At 43.4% G+C, this 22,265-nt stretch overlaps 1 protein-coding gene across 3 annotated transcripts in view; it reads right to left on the reverse strand.

The window, feature by feature from the left end:
* The window catches only part of LOC141773457 (carnitine O-acetyltransferase-like), a 282,430-nt gene extending 260,238 nt beyond the window's left edge, over positions 1–22,192 (reverse strand). Inside the window, exons 1-4 of one of the 3 annotated variants that reach the window (XM_074645332.1) lie at positions 22,060–22,192; positions 18,495–18,667; positions 15,246–15,346; positions 11,448–11,567 (exon numbers count right to left, since the gene is read on the reverse strand). In XM_074645332.1, coding sequence (XP_074501433.1) covers positions 11,448–11,567; positions 15,246–15,346; positions 18,495–18,599 — 326 coding nt within the window. In that variant the 5' untranslated portion in view covers positions 18,600–18,667; positions 22,060–22,192. Of the gene's footprint in view, positions 1–11,447; positions 11,568–15,245; positions 15,347–17,887; positions 18,025–18,494; positions 19,288–22,059 lie in introns of those variants that run through there. The other 2 variants (XM_074645331.1, XM_074645333.1) reach the window with 2 other exon arrangements.
* Positions 22,193–22,265: the final 73 nt, after the last annotated feature.

The following is a 22,265-nucleotide window of genomic DNA, read 5'->3' on the forward strand; positions in this document are numbered from 1 at the left end:
CGTCTTTATCTGCAGACTACAGGTAAGATACGTTGTGTCGTCTTTATCTGCAGACACCGGTAAGATACACTGTGTCGTCTTTATCTGCAGACTACAGGTAAGATACGTTGTGTCGTCTTTATCCGCAGACTACAGGTAAGATACGCTGTGTCGTCTTTATCCGCAGATTACAGGTAAAATACGTTGTGTCGTCTTTATCTGCAGACTACAGGTAAGATACGCTGTGTCGTCTTTATCTGCAGACACCGGTAAGATACGCTGTGTCGTCTTTATCTGCAGACTACAGGTAAGATACGCTGTGTCGTCTTCATCTGCAGACTACAGGTAAGATACGCTGTGTCGTCTTTATCTGCAGACACCGGTAAGATACGTTGTGTCGTCTTTATCTGCAGACTACAGGTAAGATACGTTGTGTCGTCTTTATCTGCAGACACCGGTAAGATACGCTGTGTCGTCTTTATCTGCAGACTACAGGTAAGATACGTTGTGTCGTCTTTATCCGCAGACTACAGGTAAGATACGCTGTGTCGTCTTTATCTGCAGATTACAGGTAAAATACGTTGTGTCGTCTTTATCTGCAGACTACAGGTAAGATACGCTGTGTCGTCTTTATCTGCAGACTACAGGTAAGATACGTTGTGTCGTCTTTATCTGCAGACACCGGTAAGATACGTTGTGTCGTCTTTATCTGCAGACTACAGGTAAGATACGTTGTGTCGTCTTTATCTGCAGACACCGGTAAGATACGCTGTGTCGTCTTTATCTGCAGACTACAGGTAAGATACGTTGTGTCGTCTTTATCCGCAGACTACAGGTAAGATACGCTGTGTCGTCTTTATCTGCAGATTACAGGTAAAATACGTTGGGTCGTCTTTATCTGCAGACTACAGGTAAGATACGCTGTGTCGTCTTTATCTGCAGACTACAGGTAAGATACGCTGTGTCGTCTTTATCTGCAGACTACAGGTAAGATACGCTGTGTCGTCTTTATCTGCAGACTACAGGTAAGATACGCTGTGTCGTCTTTATCTGCAGACTACAGGTAAGATACGCTGTGTCGTCTTTATCTGCAGACTACAGGTAAGATACGTTGTGTCGTCTTTATCTGCAGACTACAGGTAAGATACGTTGTGTCGTCTTTATCTGCAGACACCGGTAAGATACGTTGTGTCGTCTTTATCTGCAGACTACAGGTAAGATACGTTGTGTCGTCTTTATCTGCAGACACCGGTAAGATACGCTGTGTCGTCTTTATCTGCAGACTACAGGTAAGATACGTTGTGTCGTCTTTATCTGCAGACTACAGGTAAGATACGTTGTGTCGTCTATATCTGCAGACTACAGGTAAGATATACGTTGTGTCGTCTTTATCTGCAGACACCGGTAAGATACGTTGTGTCGTCTTTATCTGCAGACTACAGGTAAGATACGTTGTGTCGTCTTTATCTGCAGACACCGGTAAGATACACTGTGTCGTCTTTATCTGCAGACTACAGGTAAGATACGTTGTGTCGTCTTTATCCGCAGACTACAGGTAAGATACGCTGTGTCGTCTTTATCCGCAGATTACAGGTAAAATACGTTGTGTCGTCTTTATCTGCAGACTACAGGTAAGATACGCTGTGTCGTCTTTATCTGCAGACACCGGTAAGATACGCTGTGTCGTCTTTATCTGCAGACTACAGGTAAGATACGCTGTGTCGTCTTCATCTGCAGACTACAGGTAAGATACGCTGTGTCGTCTTTATCTGCAGACACCGGTAAGATACGTTGTGTCGTCTTTATCTGCAGACTACAGGTAAGATACGTTGTGTCGTCTTTATCTGCAGACACCGGTAAGATACGCTGTGTCGTCTTTATCTGCAGACTACAGGTAAGATACGTTGTGTCGTCTTTATCCGCAGACTACAGGTAAGATACGCTGTGTCGTCTTTATCTGCAGATTACAGGTAAAATACGTTGTGTCGTCTTTATCTGCAGACTACAGGTAAGATACGCTGTGTCGTCTTTATCTGCAGACTACAGGTAAGATACGCTCTGTCGTCTTTATCTGCAGACTACAGGTAAGATACGCTGTGTCGTCTTTATCTGCAGACTACAGGTAAAATGCGTTGTGTCGTCTTTATCCGCAGACTACAGGTAAGATACGCTGTGTCGTCTTTATCTGCAGATTACAGGTAAAATACGTTGTGTCGTCTTTATCTGCAGACTACAGGTAAGATACGCTGTGTCGTCTTTATCTGCAGACTACAGGTAAGATACGCTGTGTCGTCTTTATCTGCAGACTACAGGTAAGATACGCTGTGTCGTCTTTATCTGCAGACACCGGTAAGATACGCTGTGTCGTCTTTATCTGCAGACTACAGGTAAGATACGCTGTGTCATCTTTATCTGCAGACTACAGGTAAGATACGCTGTGTCGTCTTTATCTGCAGACTACAGGTAAGATACGCTGTGTCATCTTTATCTGCAGACTACAGGTAAGATACGCTGTGTCGTCTTTATCTGCAGACTACAGGTAAGATACGCTGTGTCATCTTTATCTGCAGACTACAGGTAAGATACGCTGTGTCGTCTTTATCTGCAGACTACAGGTAAGATACGCTGTGTCGTCTTTATCTGCAGACTACAGGTAAGATACGCTGTGTCGTCTTTATCTGCAGACTACAGGTAAGATACGCTGTGTCGTCTTTATCTGCAGACACCGGTAAGATACGCTGTGTCGTCTTTATCTGCAGACTACAGGTAAGATACGCTGTGTCGTCTTTATCTGCAGACTACAGGTAAGATACGTTGTGTCGTCTTTATCTGCAGACTACAGGTAAGATATACGTTGTGTCGTCTTTATCTGCAGACACCGGTAAGATACGTTGTGTCGTCTTTATCTGCAGACTACAGGTAAGATACGTTGTGTCGTCTTTATCTGCAGACACCGGTAAGATACGCTGTGTCGTCTTTATCTGCAGACTACAGGTAAGATACGTTGTGTCGTCTTTATCCGCAGACTACAGGTAAGATACGCTGTGTCGTCTTTATCTGCAGATTACAGGTAAAATACGTTGGGTCGTCTTTATCTGCAGACTACAGGTAAGATACGCTGTGTCGTCTTTATCTGCAGACTACAGGTAAGATACGCTGTGTCGTCTTTATCTGCAGACTACAGGTAAGATACGCTGTGTCGTCTTTATCTGCAGACTACAGGTAAGATACGCTGTGTCGTCTTTATCTGCAGACTACAGGTAAGATACGCTGTGTCGTCTTTATCTGCAGACAACAGGTAAGATACGTTGTGTCGTCTTTATCTGCAGACTACAGGTAAGATACGTTGTGTCGTCTTTATCTGCAGACACCGGTAAGATACGTTGTGTCGTCTTTATCTGCAGACTACAGGTAAGATACGTTGTGTCGTCTTTATCTGCAGACACCGGTAAGATACGCTGTGTCGTCTTTATCTGCAGACTACAGGTAAGATACGTTGTGTCGTCTTTATCTGCAGACTACAGGTAAGATACGTTGTGTCGTCTATATCTGCAGACTACAGGTAAGATATACGTTGTGTCGTCTTTATCTGCAGACACCGGTAAGATACGTTGTGTCGTCTTTATCTGCAGACTACAGGTAAGATACGTTGTGTCGTCTTTATCTGCAGACACCGGTAAGATACACTGTGTCGTCTTTATCTGCAGACTACAGGTAAGATACGTTGTGTCGTCTTTATCCGCAGACTACAGGTAAGATACGCTGTGTCGTCTTTATCCGCAGATTACAGGTAAAATACGTTGTGTCGTCTTTATCTGCAGACTACAGGTAAGATACGCTGTGTCGTCTTTATCTGCAGACACCGGTAAGATACGCTGTGTCGTCTTTATCTGCAGACTACAGGTAAGATACGCTGTGTCGTCTTCATCTGCAGACTACAGGTAAGATACGCTGTGTCGTCTTTATCTGCAGACACCGGTAAGATACGTTGTGTCGTCTTTATCTGCAGACTACAGGTAAGATACGTTGTGTCGTCTTTATCTGCAGACACCGGTAAGATACGCTGTGTCGTCTTTATCTGCAGACTACAGGTAAGATACGTTGTGTCGTCTTTATCCGCAGACTACAGGTAAGATACGCTGTGTCGTCTTTATCTGCAGATTACAGGTAAAATACGTTGTGTCGTCTTTATCTGCAGACTACAGGTAAGATACGCTGTGTCGTCTTTATCTGCAGACTACAGGTAAGATACGCTCTGTCGTCTTTATCTGCAGACTACAGGTAAGATACGCTGTGTCGTCTTTATCTGCAGACTACAGGTAAAATGCGTTGTGTCGTCTTTATCCGCAGACTACAGGTAAGATACGCTGTTGTCGTCTTTATCTGCAGATTACAGGTAAAATACGTTGTGTCGTCTTTATCTGCAGACTACAGGTAAGATACGCTGTGTCGTCTTTATCTGCAGACTACAGGTAAGATACGCTGTGTCGTCTTTATCTGCAGACTACAGGTAAGATACGCTGTGTCGTCTTTATCTGCAGACACCGGTAAGATACGCTGTGTCGTCTTTATCTGCAGACTACAGGTAAGATACGCTGTGTCATCTTTATCTGCAGACTACAGGTAAGATACGCTGTGTCGTCTTTATCTGCAGACTACAGGTAAGATACGCTGTGTCATCTTTATCTGCAGACTACAGGTAAGATACGCTGTGTCGTCTTTATCTGCAGACTACAGGTAAGATACGCTGTGTCATCTTTATCTGCAGACTACAGGTAAGATACGCTGTGTCGTCTTTATCTGCAGACTACAGGTAAGATACGCTGTGTCATCTTTATCTGCAGACTACAGGTAAGATACGCTGTGTCGTCTTTATCTGCAGACTACAGGTAAGATACGCTGTGTCGTCTTTATCTGCAGACACCGGTAAGATACGCTGTGTCGTCTTTATCTGCAGACTACAGGTAAGATACGCTGTGTCGTCTTTATCTGCAGACTACAGGTAAGATACGTTGTGTCGTCTTTATCTGCAGACTACAGGTAAGATATACGTTGTGTCGTCTTTATCTGCAGACACCGGTAAGATACGTTGTGTCGTCTTTATCTGCAGACTACAGGTAAGATACGTTGTGTCGTCTTTATCTGCAGACACCGGTAAGATACGCTGTGTCGTCTTTATCTGCAGACTACAGGTAAGATACGTTGTGTCGTCTTTATCTGCAGACTACAGGTAAGATACGTTGTGTCGTCTATATCTGCAGACTACAGGTAAGATATACGTTGTGTCGTCTTTATCTGCAGACACCGGTAAGATACGTTGTGTCGTCTTTATCTGCAGACTACAGGTAAGATACGTTGTGTCGTCTTTATCTGCAGACACCGGTAAGATACACTGTGTCGTCTTTATCTGCAGACTACAGGTAAGATACGTTGTGTCGTCTTTATCCGCAGACTACAGGTAAGATACGCTGTGTCGTCTTTATCCGCAGATTACAGGTAAAATACGTTGTGTCGTCTTTATCTGCAGACTACAGGTAAGATACGCTGTGTCGTCTTTATCTGCAGACACCGGTAAGATACGCTGTGTCGTCTTTATCTGCAGACTACAGGTAAGATACGCTGTGTCGTCTTCATCTGCAGACTACAGGTAAGATACGCTGTGTCGTCTTTATCTGCAGACACCGGTAAGATACGTTGTGTCGTCTTTATCTGCAGACTACAGGTAAGATACGTTGTGTCGTCTTTATCTGCAGACACCGGTAAGATACGCTGTGTCGTCTTTATCTGCAGACTACAGGTAAGATACGTTGTGTCGTCTTTATCCGCAGACTACAGGTAAGATACGCTGTGTCGTCTTTATCTGCAGATTACAGGTAAAATACGTTGTGTCGTCTTTATCTGCAGACTACAGGTAAGATACGCTGTGTCGTCTTTATCTGCAGACTACAGGTAAGATACGCTGTGTCGTCTTTATCTGCAGACTACAGGTAAGATACGCTGTGTCGTCTTTATCTGCAGACTACAGGTAAAATGCGTTGTGTCGTCTTTATCCGCAGACTACAGGTAAGATACGCTGTGTCGTCTTTATCTGCAGATTACAGGTAAAATACGTTGTGTCGTCTTTATCTGCAGACTACAGGTAAGATACGCTGTGTCATCTTTATCTGCAGACTACAGGTAAGATACGCTGTGTCGTCTTTATCTGCAGACTACAGGTAAGATACGCTGTGTCGTCTTTATCTGCAGACACCGGTAAGATACGCTGTGTCGTCTTTATCTGCAGACTACAGGTAAGATACGCTGTGTCATCTTTATCTGCAGACTACAGGTAAGATACGCTGTGTCGTCTTTATCTGCAGACTACAGGTAAGATACGCTGTGTCATCTTTATCTGCAGACTACAGGTAAGATACGCTGTGTCGTCTTTATCTGCAGACTACAGGTAAGATACGCTGTGTCATCTTTATCTGCAGACTACAGGTAAGATACGCTGTGTCGTCTTTATCTGCAGACTACAGGTAAGATACGCTGTGTCGTCTTTATCTGCAGACTACAGGTAAGATACGCTGTGTCGTCTTTATCTGCAGACTACAGGTAAGATACGCTGTGTCGTCTTTATCTGCAGACACCGGTAAGATACGCTGTGTCGTCTTTATCTGCAGACTACAGGTAAGATACGCTGTGTCGTCTTTATCTGCAGACTACAGGTAAGATACGTTGTGTCGTCTTTATCTGCAGACTACAGGTAAGATATACGTTGTGTCGTCTTTATCTGCAGACACCGGTAAGATACGTTGTGTCTTCTTTATCTGCAGACTACAGGTAAGATACGTTGTGTCGTCTTTATCTGCAGACACCGGTAAGATACACTGTGTCGTCTTTATCTGCAGACTACAGGTAAGATACGTTGTGTCGTCTTTATCCGCAGACTACAGGTAAGATACGCTGTGTCGTCTTTATCCGCAGATTACAGGTAAAATACGTTGTGTCGTCTTTATCTGCAGACTACAGGTAAGATACGCTGTGTCGTCTTTATCTGCAGACACCGGTAAGATACGCTGTGTCGTCTTTATCTGCAGACTACAGGTAAGATACGCTGTGTCGTCTTCATCTGCAGACTACAGGTAAGATACGCTGTGTCGTCTTTATCTGCAGACTACAGGTAAGATACGCTGTGTCGTCTTTATCTGCAGACTACAGGTAAGATACGTTGTGTCGTCTTTATCTGCAGACTACAGGTAAGATATGCTGTGTCGTCTTTATCTGCAGACTACAGGTAAGATACGCTGTGTCGTCTTTATCTGCAGACTACAGGTAAGATACGCTGTGTCGTCTTTATCTGCAGACTACAGGTAAGATACGCTGTGTCGTCTTTATCTGCAGACTACAGGTAAGATACGTTGTGTCGTCTTTATCTGCAGACTACAGGTAAGATACGTTGTGTCGTCTTTATCTGCAGACACCGGTAAGATACGTTGTGTCGTCTTTATCTGCAGACTACAGGTAAGATACGTTGTGTCGTCTTTATCTGCAGACACCGGTAAGATACGCTGTGTCGTCTTTATCTGCAGACTACAGGTAAGATACGTTGTGTCGTCTTTATCTGCAGACTACAGGTAAGATACGTTGTGTCGTCTATATCTGCAGACTACAGGTAAGATATACGTTGTGTCGTCTTTATCTGCAGACACCGGTAAGATACGTTGTGTCGTCTTTATCTGCAGACTACAGGTAAGATACGTTGTGTCGTCTTTATCTGCAGACACCGGTAAGATACACTGTGTCGTCTTTATCTGCAGACTACAGGTAAGATACGTTGTGTCGTCTTTATCCGCAGACTACAGGTAAGATACGCTGTGTCGTCTTTATCCGCAGATTACAGGTAAAATACGTTGTGTCTTTATCTGCAGACTACAGGTAAGATACGCTGTGTCGTCTTTATCTGCAGACACCGGTAAGATACGCTGTGTCGTCTTTATCTGCAGACTACAGGTAAGATACGCTGTGTCGTCTTCATCTGCAGACTACAGGTAAGATACGCTGTGTCGTCTTTATCTGCAGACACCGGTAAGATACGTTGTGTCGTCTTTATCTGCAGACTACAGGTAAGATACGCTGTGTCGTCTTTATCTGCAGACTACAGGTAAGATACGCTGTGTCGTCTTTATCTGCAGACTACAGGTAAGATACGCTGTGTCGTCTTTATCTGCAGACTACAGGTAAGATACGTTGTGTCGTCTTTATCTGCAGACTACAGGTAAGATACATTGTGTCGTCTTTATCTGCAGACACCGGTAAGATACGTTGTGTCGTCTTTATCTGCAGACTACAGGTAAGATACGTTGTGTCGTCTTTATCTGCAGACTACAGGTAAGATACGCTGTGTCGTCTTTATCTGCAGACTACAGGTAAGATACGCTGTGTCGTCTTTATCTGCAGACTACAGGTAAGATACGTTGTGTCGTCTTTATCTGCAGACTACAGGTAAGATACATTGTGTCGTCTTTATCTGCAGACACCGGTAAGATACGTTGTGTCGTCTTTATCTGCAGACTACAGGTAAGATACGTTGTGTCGTCTTTATCTGCAGACACCGGTAAGATACGCTGTGTCGTCTTTATCTGCAGACTACAGGTAAGATACGCTGTGTCGTCTTTATCTGCAGACTACAGGTAAGATACGCTGTGTCGTCTTTATCTGCAGACTACAGGTAAGATACGTTGTGTCGTCTTTATCTGCAGACTACAGGTAAGATACGTTGTGTCGTCTTTATCTGCAGACACCGGTAAGATACGTTGTGTCGTCTTTATCTGCAGACTACAGGTAAGATACGTTGTGTCGTCTTTATCTGCAGATACCGGTAAGATACGCTGTGTCGTCTTTATCTGCAGACTACAGGTAAGATGCGTTGTGTCGTCTTTATCCGCAGACTACAGGTAAGATACGCTGTGTCGTCTTTATCTGCAGATTACAGGTAAAATACGTTGTCTCGTCTTTATCTGCAGACTACAGGTAAGATACGCTGTGTCGTCTTTATCTGCAGACTACAGGTAAGATACGCTGTGTCGTCTTTATCTGCAGACACCGGTAAGATACGCTGTGTCGTCTTTATCTGCAGACTACAGGTAAGATACGCTGTGTCGTCTTTATCTGCAGACTACAGGTAAGATACGTTGTGTCGTCTTTATCTGCAGACTACAGGTAAGATATACATTGTGTCGTCTTTATCTGCAGACACCGGTAAGATACGTTGTGTCGTCTTTATCTGCAGACTACAGGTAAGATACGTTGTGTCGTCTTTATCTGCAGACACCGGTAAGATACACTGTGTCGTCTTTATCTGCAGACTACAGGTAAGATACGTTGTGTCGTCTTTATCCGCAGACTACAGGTAAGATACGCTGTGTCGTCTTTATCCGCAGATTACAGGTAAAATACGTTGTGTCGTCTTTATCTGCAGACTACAGGTAAGATACGCTGTGTCGTCTTTATCTGCAGACACCGGTAAGATACGCTGTGTCGTCTTTATCTGCAGACTACAGGTAAGATACGCTGTGTCGTCTTTATCTGCAGACACCGGTAAGATACGTTGTGTCGTCTTTATCTGCAGACTACAGGTAAGATACGTTGTGTCGTCTTTATCTGCAGACACCGGTAAGATACGCTGTGTCGTCTTTATCTGCAGACTACAGGTAAGATACGTTGTGTCGTCTTTATCCGCAGACTACAGGTAAGATACGCTGTGTCGTCTTTATCTGCAGATTACAGGTAAAATACGTTGTGTCGTCTTTATCTGCAGACTACAGGTAAGATACGCTGTGTCGTCTTTATCCGCAGACTACAGGTAAGATACGTTGTGTCGTCTTTATCCGCAGACTACAGGTAAGATACGCTGTGTCGTCTTTATCTGCAGATTACAGGTAAGATACGTTGTGTCGTCTTTATCCGCAGACTACAGGTAAGATACGCTGTGTCGTCTTTATCCGCAGATTACAGGTAAAATACGTTGTGTCGTCTTTATCTGCAGACTACAGGCAAGATACGCTGTGTCGTCTTTATCCGCAGATTACAGGTAAAATACGTTGTGTCGTCTTTATCTGCAGACTACAGGTAAGATACGCTGTGTCGTCTTTATCTGCAGACTACAGGTAAGATACGCTGTGTCGTCTTTATCTGCAGACACCGGTAAGATACGTTGTGTCGTCTTTATCTGCAGACTACAGGTAAGATACGTTGTGTCGTCTTTATCTGCAGACACCGGTAAGATACGCTGTGTCGTCTTTATCTGCAGACTACAGGTAAGATACGTTGTGTCGTCTTTATCCGCAGACTACAGGTAAGATACGCTGTGTCGTCTTTATCTGCAGATTACAGGTAAAATACGTTGTGTCGTCTTTATCTGCAGACTACAGGTAAGATACGCTGTGTCGTCTTTATCTGCAGACTACAGGTAAGATACGCTGTGTCGTCTTTATCTGCAGACTACAGGTAAGATACGCTGTGTCGTCTTTATCTGCAGACTACAGGTAAGATACGCTGTGTCGTCTTTATCTGCAGACTACAGGTAAGATACGTTGTGTCGTCTTTATCTGCAGACTACAGGTAAGATACGTTATGTCGTCTTTATCTGCAGACACCGGTAAGATACGTTGTGTCGTCTTTATCTGCAGACTACAGGTAAGATACGTTGTGTCGTCTTTATCTGCAGACACCGGTAAGATACGCTGTGTCGTCTTTATCTGCAGACTACAGGTAAGATACGTTGTGTCGTCTTTATCCGCAGACTACAGGTAAGATACGCTGTGTCGTCTTTATCTGCAGATTACAGGTAAAATACGTTGTGTCGTCTTTATCTGCAGACTACAGGTAAGATACGCTGTGTCGTCTTTATCTGCAGACTACAGGTAAGATACGCTGTGTCGTCTTTATCTGCAGACACCGGTAAGATACGCTGTGTCGTCTTTATCTGCAGACTACAGGTAAAATACGCTGTGTCGTCTTTATCTGCAGACTACAGGTAAGATACGCTGTGTCATCTTTATCTGCAGACACCGGTAAGATACGCTGTGTCGTCTTTATCTGCAGACACCGGTAAGATACGCTGTGTTTTCCTGATCAATCAAGGATTGTAGTCACCTAACCCTGAGCATTACTAGAGCATAGTTTATTTGGTCATGATCTTACTGTAGCAGATATTGTATTAAGATCATTAAATATAATCCAGGGTTATCGTCCAATATCAACGTTCACACTGGTCATGGGATTGTCATATTGTTTTTAAAATATCTTAGGTCACATTTGAAGCCAATTATCTGTAGATTGTGTATCTTATTTGTGAAAATGGAGTTGTGGCTGCATGTAGCTGTTCACGTAGCAGCACATAGAATGTGTTCATCTTCCTCTGGGTTTCTATTGTTGCAGTCACTGGCTGTCTATGCAACTCAATCACAACTAAAAGCTGCTCTCACTTGTCCATGTGTAGCTTAGCCTCCTCAAGGTCCTTCTTGATGTCAGGGGTGATGTTGAAGTGTAGTTTCTTGGGAACGGGCAAAGGCTCCATGGGAGACTGAGTCAGCTGTGGCTTTTTCCTGTTTCCACACACAAGAGAAAAGAAATGATACATGGGACACAATGGAATTCAGTGAAAAACCAAAGTCACGTAAAAATACATAGAAACACTACACAAGCACATCTGACAGCTGACATACCCGGAGCAAACACAAGATCCGAAACGGAGATTAAATAGCCGATACTGACTCATAAAACAATACATGGGTCCAAGATCCTGCAGATCGGTTTGGGACAATGTTGGATGAAACGTCTGATTAGGAGGAAGTGGATAGAGTATGGTTTAGAGGTCAAATCTGGTCAAGGAACAACAAGGTCAGAGAAAGCCCCAGAGGCACAGTAGAGGCCTCTTCCCAGCTGTTCGGGAGCTGTGGCTCAGAGGTGTAGAGCAGGTCGTCCACTAATCAGAAGGTCAGCGGTTTGATCCCCGGCTCCTCCAGTCCACATGTCGAAGTGTCCTTGGGACAATTCATAATTACACAAATAACTTACGCTAATAACTTACACTAAATTGTGGCGAGGAAAAAGGTCATGTCCATTTCCAAAGGCGTCCCTTGACCTCTGACCTCCAGATATGTGAATGTAAATAGTTTTTTGGGTACCCACGAGTCTCCCCTTTACAGACATGCCCACTTTATGATAATCACATGCAGTTTGGGGCAAGTCATAGTCAAGTCAGCACACTGACACACTGACTGTTGTTGCCTGTTGGGTTGCAGATTGCCATGTTATGATTAGATCATATTTTTTATGCTAAATGCAGTACCTGTGAGGGTTTCTGGACAATATTTAGGTCCCAATCACGTCGGGCTGCAAGGACCTTATTGAAACTGTAATGTTTTATTATGTTAAAATATTAATGTTTTATAGTATTATTACTTATGCTAATAAATCACATTTTTGAGGGGATAAAGGTGCTCGGAAACTGACCAAAGTTGGCACATGTATCAGTACTGGTGAAAAACTTTATATTTTCTGGGTCTCATGCTTGAATGTGACAAAATAGCTCGAAAGCGCCCCCCACAAAATTGATAGAATTGAGTTCCTTATTATGGTTTCACCTAGATGTATGAAACTTGGTGGGTAAACACTGATCAGCCATAACATCCAGACCACTGACAGGTGAAGTGAATAACATGGATTATCTGGTTACCATGGCACCTGGCAGTGGGGGGGATATATTAGACAGCAAGTGAACATTTTGAACTTTGAACTTTGTGTTGGAAGCAGAACAAATGGGCCAGCGTAAGGATGTGAGCGACTTTGACAACGAGGGCCAGATAGTGCTGGCTAGACGACCGGGTCAGAGCATCTCCAGAACTGCAGCTCTTGTGGGATGTTCCCGGTCTGCAGTGGTCAGGACCTACCAGAAGTGGTCCAAGGAAGGAAAACCGGTGAACCGGCGACAGGGTCAGACCTGAGGCTCATTGATGCACGTGGGGAGCGAAGGCTGGCCCGTGTTGTCTGATCCAATAGAAGAGCTACTGGAGCTCAAACTGATGAACAAGTTAATGCTGGTTCTGATAGAAAGGTGTCAGAACACAGTGCATCCCATCGTTTGTGGCGTATGGGGACCGGTCAGGGTGCCCATGATGACATAACGTTATGGCTGATCGGTGTATGTAACATGTTGAGACGTACAAAAAAGCCTCTTGGAGATATATCTTAAACCCAACTGGAAGTCAGCCATTTTGAATTGAATGTGCTATTTATACCATTTCAATGTGCTGTACTTTAACAAACTCGTCCTAGAGATTTAACCCAATCAACTTCAAATTTGGTCAGAACAGTCTTAAGACATTTGTGATGAAAAGTTGCTAAAAGCTTCAGTTTTTATAGAACTATGTTGCCGTGGCGTGGCGGCGAAGAAGCGCCTTTCGCTAAAAAACATGACGTTGCTGTAACTTTGTCGTATATTAACCAATCTGCTCCAAATTTCTCATGGGTGATAGAGTCCCTGCCTGAGGACATTCACATTTCCATTATACAGACGTAGGCAAAGTTGTTGGTAACGTTCCGTTAAAGAGAGAAAAACCCACAATGGTCACTGAAATAACTTGAAACTGACAAAAGTAATAATAAATAAAAATTTACTGAAAATGAACTAATGAAAATCAGATATTGTTTTTGAATTGTGGTTCAACAGAATCATTTTAAAAAACAAACTAATGAAACTGGCCAGGACAAAAATGATGGTACCCCTAGAAAAGATGTAAAATAATGTGACCATAGGGACATATTAAACTAAGGTGTGTCCTGTAATTAGCATCACAGGTATCTTCAAACTTGTAATCAGTCAGTCTGCCTATTTAAAGGGTGAAAAGTAGTCACTGTGCTGTTTGGCATCATGGTGTGTACCACACTGAACATGGACCACAGAAAGCTAAGGAGAGAGTTGTCTCAGGAGATCAGAAAGAACATTATAGACCTTCATGTTAAAGGTAAAGGCTATAAGACCATCTCCAAGCAGCTTGATGTTCCTGTGACTACAGCTGCACATATTATTCAGAAGTTTAAGGTCCATGGGACTGTAGCCTACCTCCCTGGACGTGGCCGCAAGGGGAAAATTTATGACATATTGAAGAGACGGATAATACGAATGGTAACCAAAGAGCCCAGAACAACTTCCAAAGAGATTAGAGGTGAACTCCAAGGTCAAGGTACATCAGTGTCAGATCGCACCATCCGTCACTGTTTGAGCCAAAGTAGACTTCATGGAAGACGACCCAGGAGGACACCAAATCATAAAAAAGCGAGACTGGAATTTTCCAAAATGCATATTGACAAGCCACAAAGCTTCTGGGAGAATGTCCTTTGGACAGATGAGACAAAACTGGAGCTTTTTGGCAAGTCACATCAGCTCTATGTTCACAGACGCAAAAATGAAGCATCCAAAGAAAAGAACACTGTACCTAATGTGAAACATGGAGGAGGCTCGGTTATGTTATGGGGCTGCTTTGTTGCATCTGGCACAGGGTGTCTTGAATCTGTGCAGGGTGCAATGAAATCTCAAGACTATCAAGGCATTCTGGAGCGAAATGTGCTGCCCAGTGTCAGAAAGCTTGGTCTCAGTTGCAGGTCATGGGTCCTCAAACAGGATAATGACCCAAAACACAGCTAAAAACAAAACATTGGACTATTCTGAAGTGGCCTTCTATGAGCCCTGATCTAAATCCTATTGAACATCTGTGGAAGGAGCTGAAACATGCAGTCTGGAGAAGGCACCCTTCAAACCTGAGACAGCTGGAGCAGTTTGCTCACGAGGAGTGGGCCAACATACCTGTCAACAGGTGCAGAAGTCTCATTGAGAGTTACAGAAATCACTTGATTGCAGTGATTGCCTCAAAAGGTTGTGCAACAAAATATTAAGTTAATGTTACCATCATTTTTGTCTAGGCCAGTTTCATTAGTTTGTTTTTTTAAATGATTCTGCTGAACCATAATTCAAAAACAATATCTGATTTTCATTAGTTAATTTTCAGTGAATTTTTATTTATTATTACTTTTGTCAGTTTCAAGTTATTTCAGTGACCATTGTGTGTTTTTCTCTCTTTAACGGAACGTTACCAACAACTTTGCCTACGTCTGTATGTATGTATGTTTATATTACACATGCAGACACAATGTGTTTTTCTCCACAGAGCTGTACTGTAGCCACACATACACTTACAGAGGCTCATTTATTTGGGGGTACTTACATGCCTGCTAAAGTATGGCCGAGCAAAGACATCATGGTTGTACCATCAGCAGTGTAATGCGTGAGGTTTGCACCACATGTCCCGTCTTCTCCAATAATTAACTGAAAAAAAGAGAAGCAACACAATTAGCATTACATCCCAACTCCTCATGAGTCTGTTTGTTCCTGTATGTGAGCCTGTTTTGAAGAAGTTATTGTAATCAGTGAATGTGAAAATGTTAATGTCTTAGAAATGTATAGGGTGACTATATAGTCCTGGAGCTAAACAATTATTTTAGTTAAGAGAGAATCAACCGTAAGAAAGAAGAAAGAAGAAAGCTGCTGCTGTGCAGTCCTTGCCATTGATAACCTCACTGTTAGTGGGAATAGATGTTCTCATCCCAAAACATACGGACGCTTTGTTACGACCCCTTGGCATCACTTTATAACGCACTGTGTAGCCCAGCGTGTTAAACTATGACGCTCCCCTACGCTCACAGTAAACACGTGGTTAAATGTTGAGAATTCAAACAAAAACACTTGCTTAGGTTCAGGCAACAAAACCACTTAGTTAGGTTTAGGAAAAAACATCATGGTTTGGTTTAAAATGACTGTTTGTGACTGTTTAACCATGATTAATCAGCAGATACAGCAGTACAACCAGGGTCTGAAATTAACTTTTTTCACTTCCTGCCACTGTGGCAGGTAAGTATTTTTTTTTGTCTGCCACTCAGAAATTTTATCTGACACTTTTGAAATCTCTGCGCAAAATGAAGGAATAACATTGTTAGATCTGATGTCATTCAATGTTCGATATAAATTATTTTACATGAAAAACATCATATACATGGTAAATTACATTGTTCGAATTACACCGTAGCTTCCGGGGGAGCCCTGTTTCGGGGGGTGGGAGGGTACTGTAGCCTACACAGTACTGTAGTACTGTACTCAGGTCATAATTCCCTTTCTATTATCTATTTATATTTCTGTGAAACAAATAGCATTTGGTCGAAAAACAAGATTTTTGCATAGGTCCCCCAAAAAGTTAGGACCGGCCCTGCTAGCTGCTCCTAAAGTTGGAGCAGCTGCTGGAGATAAGTAAGTAAATAAGTGGTTGACATTAGTAACATGATTTGAGCTTTTGCAGAGTTTTGACTCCTCGTTAACATAACATTATCGTCAGCTCACTACAATACAAACGTCGGCTGCCGACTCGTTACCGAGCCTTAACTGTAACGTTACCGTTAACATCAAACAGTCTAATGTTAGTTAACTGGTAACGTTGCCGTTAACATCAGACAGTCTAACGTTAGCTAACTGGTAATGTTACCGTTAACATCAAACAGTCTAACGTTAGCTAACTGGTAAGCTCATCGTTAACATCAAACAGTCTAACGTTAGCTAACTGGTAATGTTACCGTTAACATCAAACAGTCTAACGTTAGCTAACTGGTAACGTTACCGTTAACATCAGACAGTCTAACGTTAGCTAACTGGTAATGTTACCGTTAACATCAAACAGTCTAACGTTAGCTAACTGGTAAGTTCATCGTTAACATCAAACAGTCTAACGTTAGCTAACTGGTAATGTTACCGTTAACATCAGACAGTCTAACGTTAGCTAACTGGTAAGCTCATCGTTAACATCAAACAGTCTAACGTTAGCTAACTGGTAATGTTACCGTTAACATCAAACAGTCTAACGTTAGCTAACTGGTAACGTTACCGTTAACATCAGACAGTCTAACGTTAGCTAACTGGTAATGTTACCGTTAACATCAAACAGTCTAACGTTAGCTAACTGGTAAGCTCATCGTTAACATCAAACAGTCTAACGTTAGCTAACTGGTAATGTTACCGTTAACATCAAACAGTCTAATGTTAGCTAACTGGTAATGTTACCGTTAACATCAGACAGTCTAACGTTAGCTAACTGGTAATGTTACCGTTAACATCAAACAGTCTAACGTTAGCTAACTGGTAATGTTACCGTTAACATCAGACAGTCTAACGTTAGCTAACTGGTAATGTTACCGTTAACATCAAACAGTCTAACGTTAGCTAACTGGTAATGTTACCGTTAACATCAGACAGTCTAACGTTAACTAACTGGTAATGTTACCGTTAACATCAAACAGTCTAACGTTAGCTAACTGGTAATGTTACCGTTAACATCAAACAGTCTAACGTTAGCTAACTGGTAATGTTACCGTTAACATCAAACAGTCTAACGTTAGCTAACTGGTAATGTTACCGTTAACATCAGACAGTCTAACGTTAGCTAACTGGTAATGTCACCGTTAACATCAGACAGTCTAACGTTAGCTAACCGGTAATGTTACCGTTAACATCAGACAGTCTAACGTTAGCTAACTGGTAATGTCACCGTTAACATCAAACAGTCTAACGTTAGCTAACTGGTAATGTTACCGTTAACATCAGACAGTCTAACGTTAGCTAACTGGTAATGTCACCGTTAACATCAAACAGTCTAACGTTAGCTAACTGGTAATGTCACCGTTAACATCAGACAGTCTAACGTTAGCTAACTGGTAATGTCACCGTTAACATCAAACAGTCTAACGTTAGCTAACTGGTAAGCTCATCGTTAACATCAAACAGTCTAACATTAGCTAACTGTAACGTTAATACTAGAAAGTTTACCTCATTGACTTGGGAATAATTCCCCGTTGACGCTGCAGCTGCCCTCACATCAGAGGCTGGCGGTATATGTTATGTGTGTGTGTGTACGTGCGGGACGGATCGGGCACATACAGTGTGTATGCGTGTGTGTGTTTTATGTTGTCACGGAGGTTTAATAATAACGGTGCGCTACACAACAAGTACAGTCATTTTCATCACCGTTCATTCTAATGTAACTGGTATTTTTCTTTCAACTCTCGTCCCAAATTCGTCCCAAAATGAATTGTCATCTTCCCCGATCATATTTTTTTCGTCCGCAGGACGACGGGCCTGCCAAAGTGGCGGATGGCCTGATGATTTTATCTGCCACTTCCAACAATTATCCGCATTTGGCGCTGATGCTTTTAGAGAGAGGGTTGAAACAACTCTGACAAAGAGAGAGAGAGAGAGAGAGAGAGAGAGAGAGAGATATGTTCGATAATAAAATGTGTCTTCTGGCTGTCGGTGGTTTCTTGATTATTCACACCTGCAGTCTGTTTTTCTGATCAGGGATGTATTGGTCCTAGTACTCGTTCTGTATGTGGTGGTACAGTTTACTTGTCTATAATCTGCGTATGTGTTGTATCACCTGCAGGCACTTGTCAAACCAGCGGTTTCCACTGTTCCACTGGCTGCCTCCTCCATAGAGGACCTGGACTCCTGCACTCCTGTCATATATCTCATCTGCAGGCATTGCTCCATCCAAACACACTGTGAAGATGCTACTTTGGATAGCCGACAATGACTCTTTGTTGGTCTTATCTAAACATGAATGACATCCACACATAGCAAACATCATGTTATTATGTAATCAGACTACGTTATTTGCTTTACCAGGAAAAACTCAAGCTGTTTGTCACATGTTGTTCCAAGTTATTTAGGATTAATATAGATTACGTTAGTGACAAACCCGTAATTTCCGACTGGCCGGGAAAAACTCACAGAAGAGAAAAAACAAAGTTATGTTCCCATTCTCTTTAAATGATTTTAAACATAGAATAAAGGAAGTGGTCACTGCAAGCTGCAGTTGTTTCAATTAAATAGCAAACACATGACCAACATGCTGCCCTGTTAATGCACTGTATGATGATATAATGTATTTTGTCGTACCTATTGTTGCTGTCGTGATCACCTGACAGTCGTTTTGTTATGTGTTAGATGCTGCTGTTTGACCCTGTCTTGGCTAGGTCTCACTTGTAAAGGTTTTAATCTCAATGTGACTTCCTAGTTAAATAAAGGTTATGATGATTCTGATCACCTAAGCCAATTTATTGAATTATGACTGTTTTACGTGTTAAAGGGTAACTTCTGTATTTTTCAACCTGGACCCTATTCCCTGTTTTGGTGTCTAACTGACTAATAGGGACAACAATTTCTGAAATTTGTCCAGTACTGAAGGAGAAAGCTGTAGACGACAGCTGCTGTAATATGGTGCTATTGGGTCAACCTGGCACCGTCATTTACGTCCACTGACAGGCTCCGATTGTTATTAGAAATGTCTGACATCATGGAAAGAGTCTCGCTCAAGAAGAAGTCTGGTTGTGAAATCTGACGAGGTAACGTGTTGCTGGAAAACAACGGTGGAACAGTGGAATACATCCATAGTGGAAACGTGAGAGGCTTTGTTGTGTTGGAGGACAGAAAGCGTAAATTTAAAAGATTTTCAAATGTCATGGCTTGAGCCAGAGAATACAGATAATCAGATTTCACAACCAGACTTCTCCTTGAGCGGGACTGGGACACAAACTTAAGCTGTCCCTGAAGCTGTCCCTGAAGCTGCAACTGAAGCTGCCCCTGTAGCTGTCCCTGAAGCTGCCACTGAAGTTGTCCCTGAAGCTGTCACTGAGGTTGCCCCTGAAGCTGCCACTGAAGTTGTCCCTGAAGCTGACACTGAGGTTGCCCCTGAAGCTGTCCCTGAAGCTGTCCCTGAAGCTGGAACAGTGTAATACATCCATAGTGGAAACGAGATAGAGTTTGTTATGTTGGAGGACAGAAAGCGTAAATCTAAAAGATTTTCAAATGTCATGGCTTGAGCCAGAGAATACAGATATTCAGATTTCACAACCAGACTTCTCCTTGAGCGGGACTGGAACACAATAACAAACAGACGGGATCAAGAGAAAAGTCAGAAACATGTTTTATTTCTCTGTAGTGTCTTTTCCATAATGTTGTCAGACACTTCTGATAACAATCTGAGCCTGTCAGTGGCGACAACAAGAACTTTAGTGTTACAAATGTTTGGGTCTAATCTAAAGCCTTTTGCTATTCTGGGCACTATGATCAGCACCGGCGTGCTCCTTGCAAGCCGGCATTTGGTGCCAAGAGAATTAGGGCCCAGTGGTTGCCACCCCCAAAAGGCATTAGGGTCTGGGGGGATCAAACCTGAGGCCCGAGGGGGCCGGTGGTTGACGCTTCTCTCAGCAGCACCTCAGCTACTGGGAGAGGGAGACCCCAGACCCTTGGGTGATGTCCACACTGTCCAAGGGATACACACTGCAGTTCTGATGCCAGCGACCCACATTTTGCAGGGTCAGAATGTCTGTGGCAAAATCCTTGGTCCTCAGCCAGGAACTAGCAGCCCTCTTAGAGCAAGACACCATCGAGCCTGTAGAGTGGCATAAACGGCTCGATGGGGACTATTCAGTGTATCTTAAAACATTTTTAAAGGTTCTGCCATTCTGAATGTTACAGAAGGCAGATGTTCTCCAGTCAGTAGCACAGGGGGCTAGGCCAGTCCTCTGGGGCAGGATGCCTTCGCCCACACTTGGCCAGCCTGCCTTCTGTATGCCTTTCTTCCAATTCCACTCACACATGTGACGCTGGACAGAGTCCAACAGGGAAGCCACAAACTACTGCTAGTAGCCCCCAACTGGCCAGGAAGGCCGTGGTTTCCAGTGCTTCTGAAACTGCTTAGTGGGGAGCCATGGCGTCTCCCAAAAAGACCAGACCTCTCAGATCTCTCTCAGCTGGAGTGGCACATATGGCATCCGAATCCAGATCACCTTCAGCTTTGTGTCTGGCCATTTGAAGCCAGGATCCACTCCTGGCCAGTTCAAGGGCTCCCTCCACTAGGTCCCATACGACAATTGTGAAAACTTTTTTTTCAGTGGTGCCAGGCTTAGAGTCACTGTAGTGCCGTCAAGGGACTTGAAATTGGTAGTAAGGTCTTTGTGTCTGTCCCCGTTGAACCGTTGAGACAGACAGAACTGAGGTGGTTGTCTGCTAAGACAGCATTTCTGCTTGCTATCACATCAGAAAAACTAGCGGGTGAACTCCACGCCCTATCCGTGAGTGAGATGTGCATGCATTGGTACCCGGACGATTCAGGGGTTACTCTCCTACCGAATCCATACTTCCTGCCAAAGAGAGTTCCTGCCTCACATGTAAACCAAGCCATTGGGTTGGAGGCATTCAGCTCCAACTGCCCCTCTTCATTTGACGGGACTGCCGCCGTGTTACCTCAGTAATGTTGGGCAGTAAAAGTGGGGGTGCACTTGATAACTGTAGATGCAAGGTGGCAGCAGAGTGCTTAAATCCTGATGAAAGGATTTCCCTATATATCCCCTTTGACCACAATGTGGTGGTAGCCGATGATGATCCAGAGATAAAGAATATTAATTATCATGATGGTGAAATAATTCCTTACTTCTTGAAACTTCTCCCAGAAACTGCATCTAACCTTTGGGGCCACTAAGTGCCGAGGCTCTTAATTTATGACCGGCCTGGTTAAGAGCACAGAGGAGAAAAAAACACACAAGGCGAAGGAACCCTACCGGGACACGGGCTACTCGGCCATCCTGAGGACCAGAGGCCCAAAACCTCACGACATGCTGAGATCGGCATCCAGCCTGAGAAGAGAACCTGAACCGTCTAGCGTGCTCTGACTACGGCTAAAAGAACTCTGAATCCAACCAGTGTGATGTTGAGTGTGTACAGACTGTGAAATGTCCTCTATAGGGGACAATAAAGAATGAATGGGATTAAACCGATGTTAGGTTCAGAAGGCAGCACTACACCGGGCATGTAGAGCAGTATCTTCCTGTCACTAGACCCCTTTTCTTACTGAAGACAAGAAGTTTATTTCACATATTCTCATTAATTATGAGGTTGGTAGTTCTTTAGTTTGACCTGCATGTGAGCAGAGATGTTCTCACCCTTGATGAGGTTGATGTAGGTTTTGCTCCAGGTGTCACGATCCCCGGTGGTGAGGATGCCAACAGGCTCCGTGTCTGTCTGCAGTGAAGACTTGCAGATCCTCTCCAGCTGAACACAGAGCTGATCAACTGTCAGTGGAGTCCCATCATTGTTGTACACTTCCAGCACAAAGAACTGAATCCAAGAGGAAGACACACATGACAGC

Source organism: Sebastes fasciatus, chromosome 9 (genome assembly GCF_043250625.1).
Source record: "Sebastes fasciatus isolate fSebFas1 chromosome 9, fSebFas1.pri, whole genome shotgun sequence".
In the NCBI taxonomy this organism is placed as follows: domain Eukaryota; kingdom Metazoa; phylum Chordata; class Actinopteri; order Perciformes; family Sebastidae; genus Sebastes; species Sebastes fasciatus.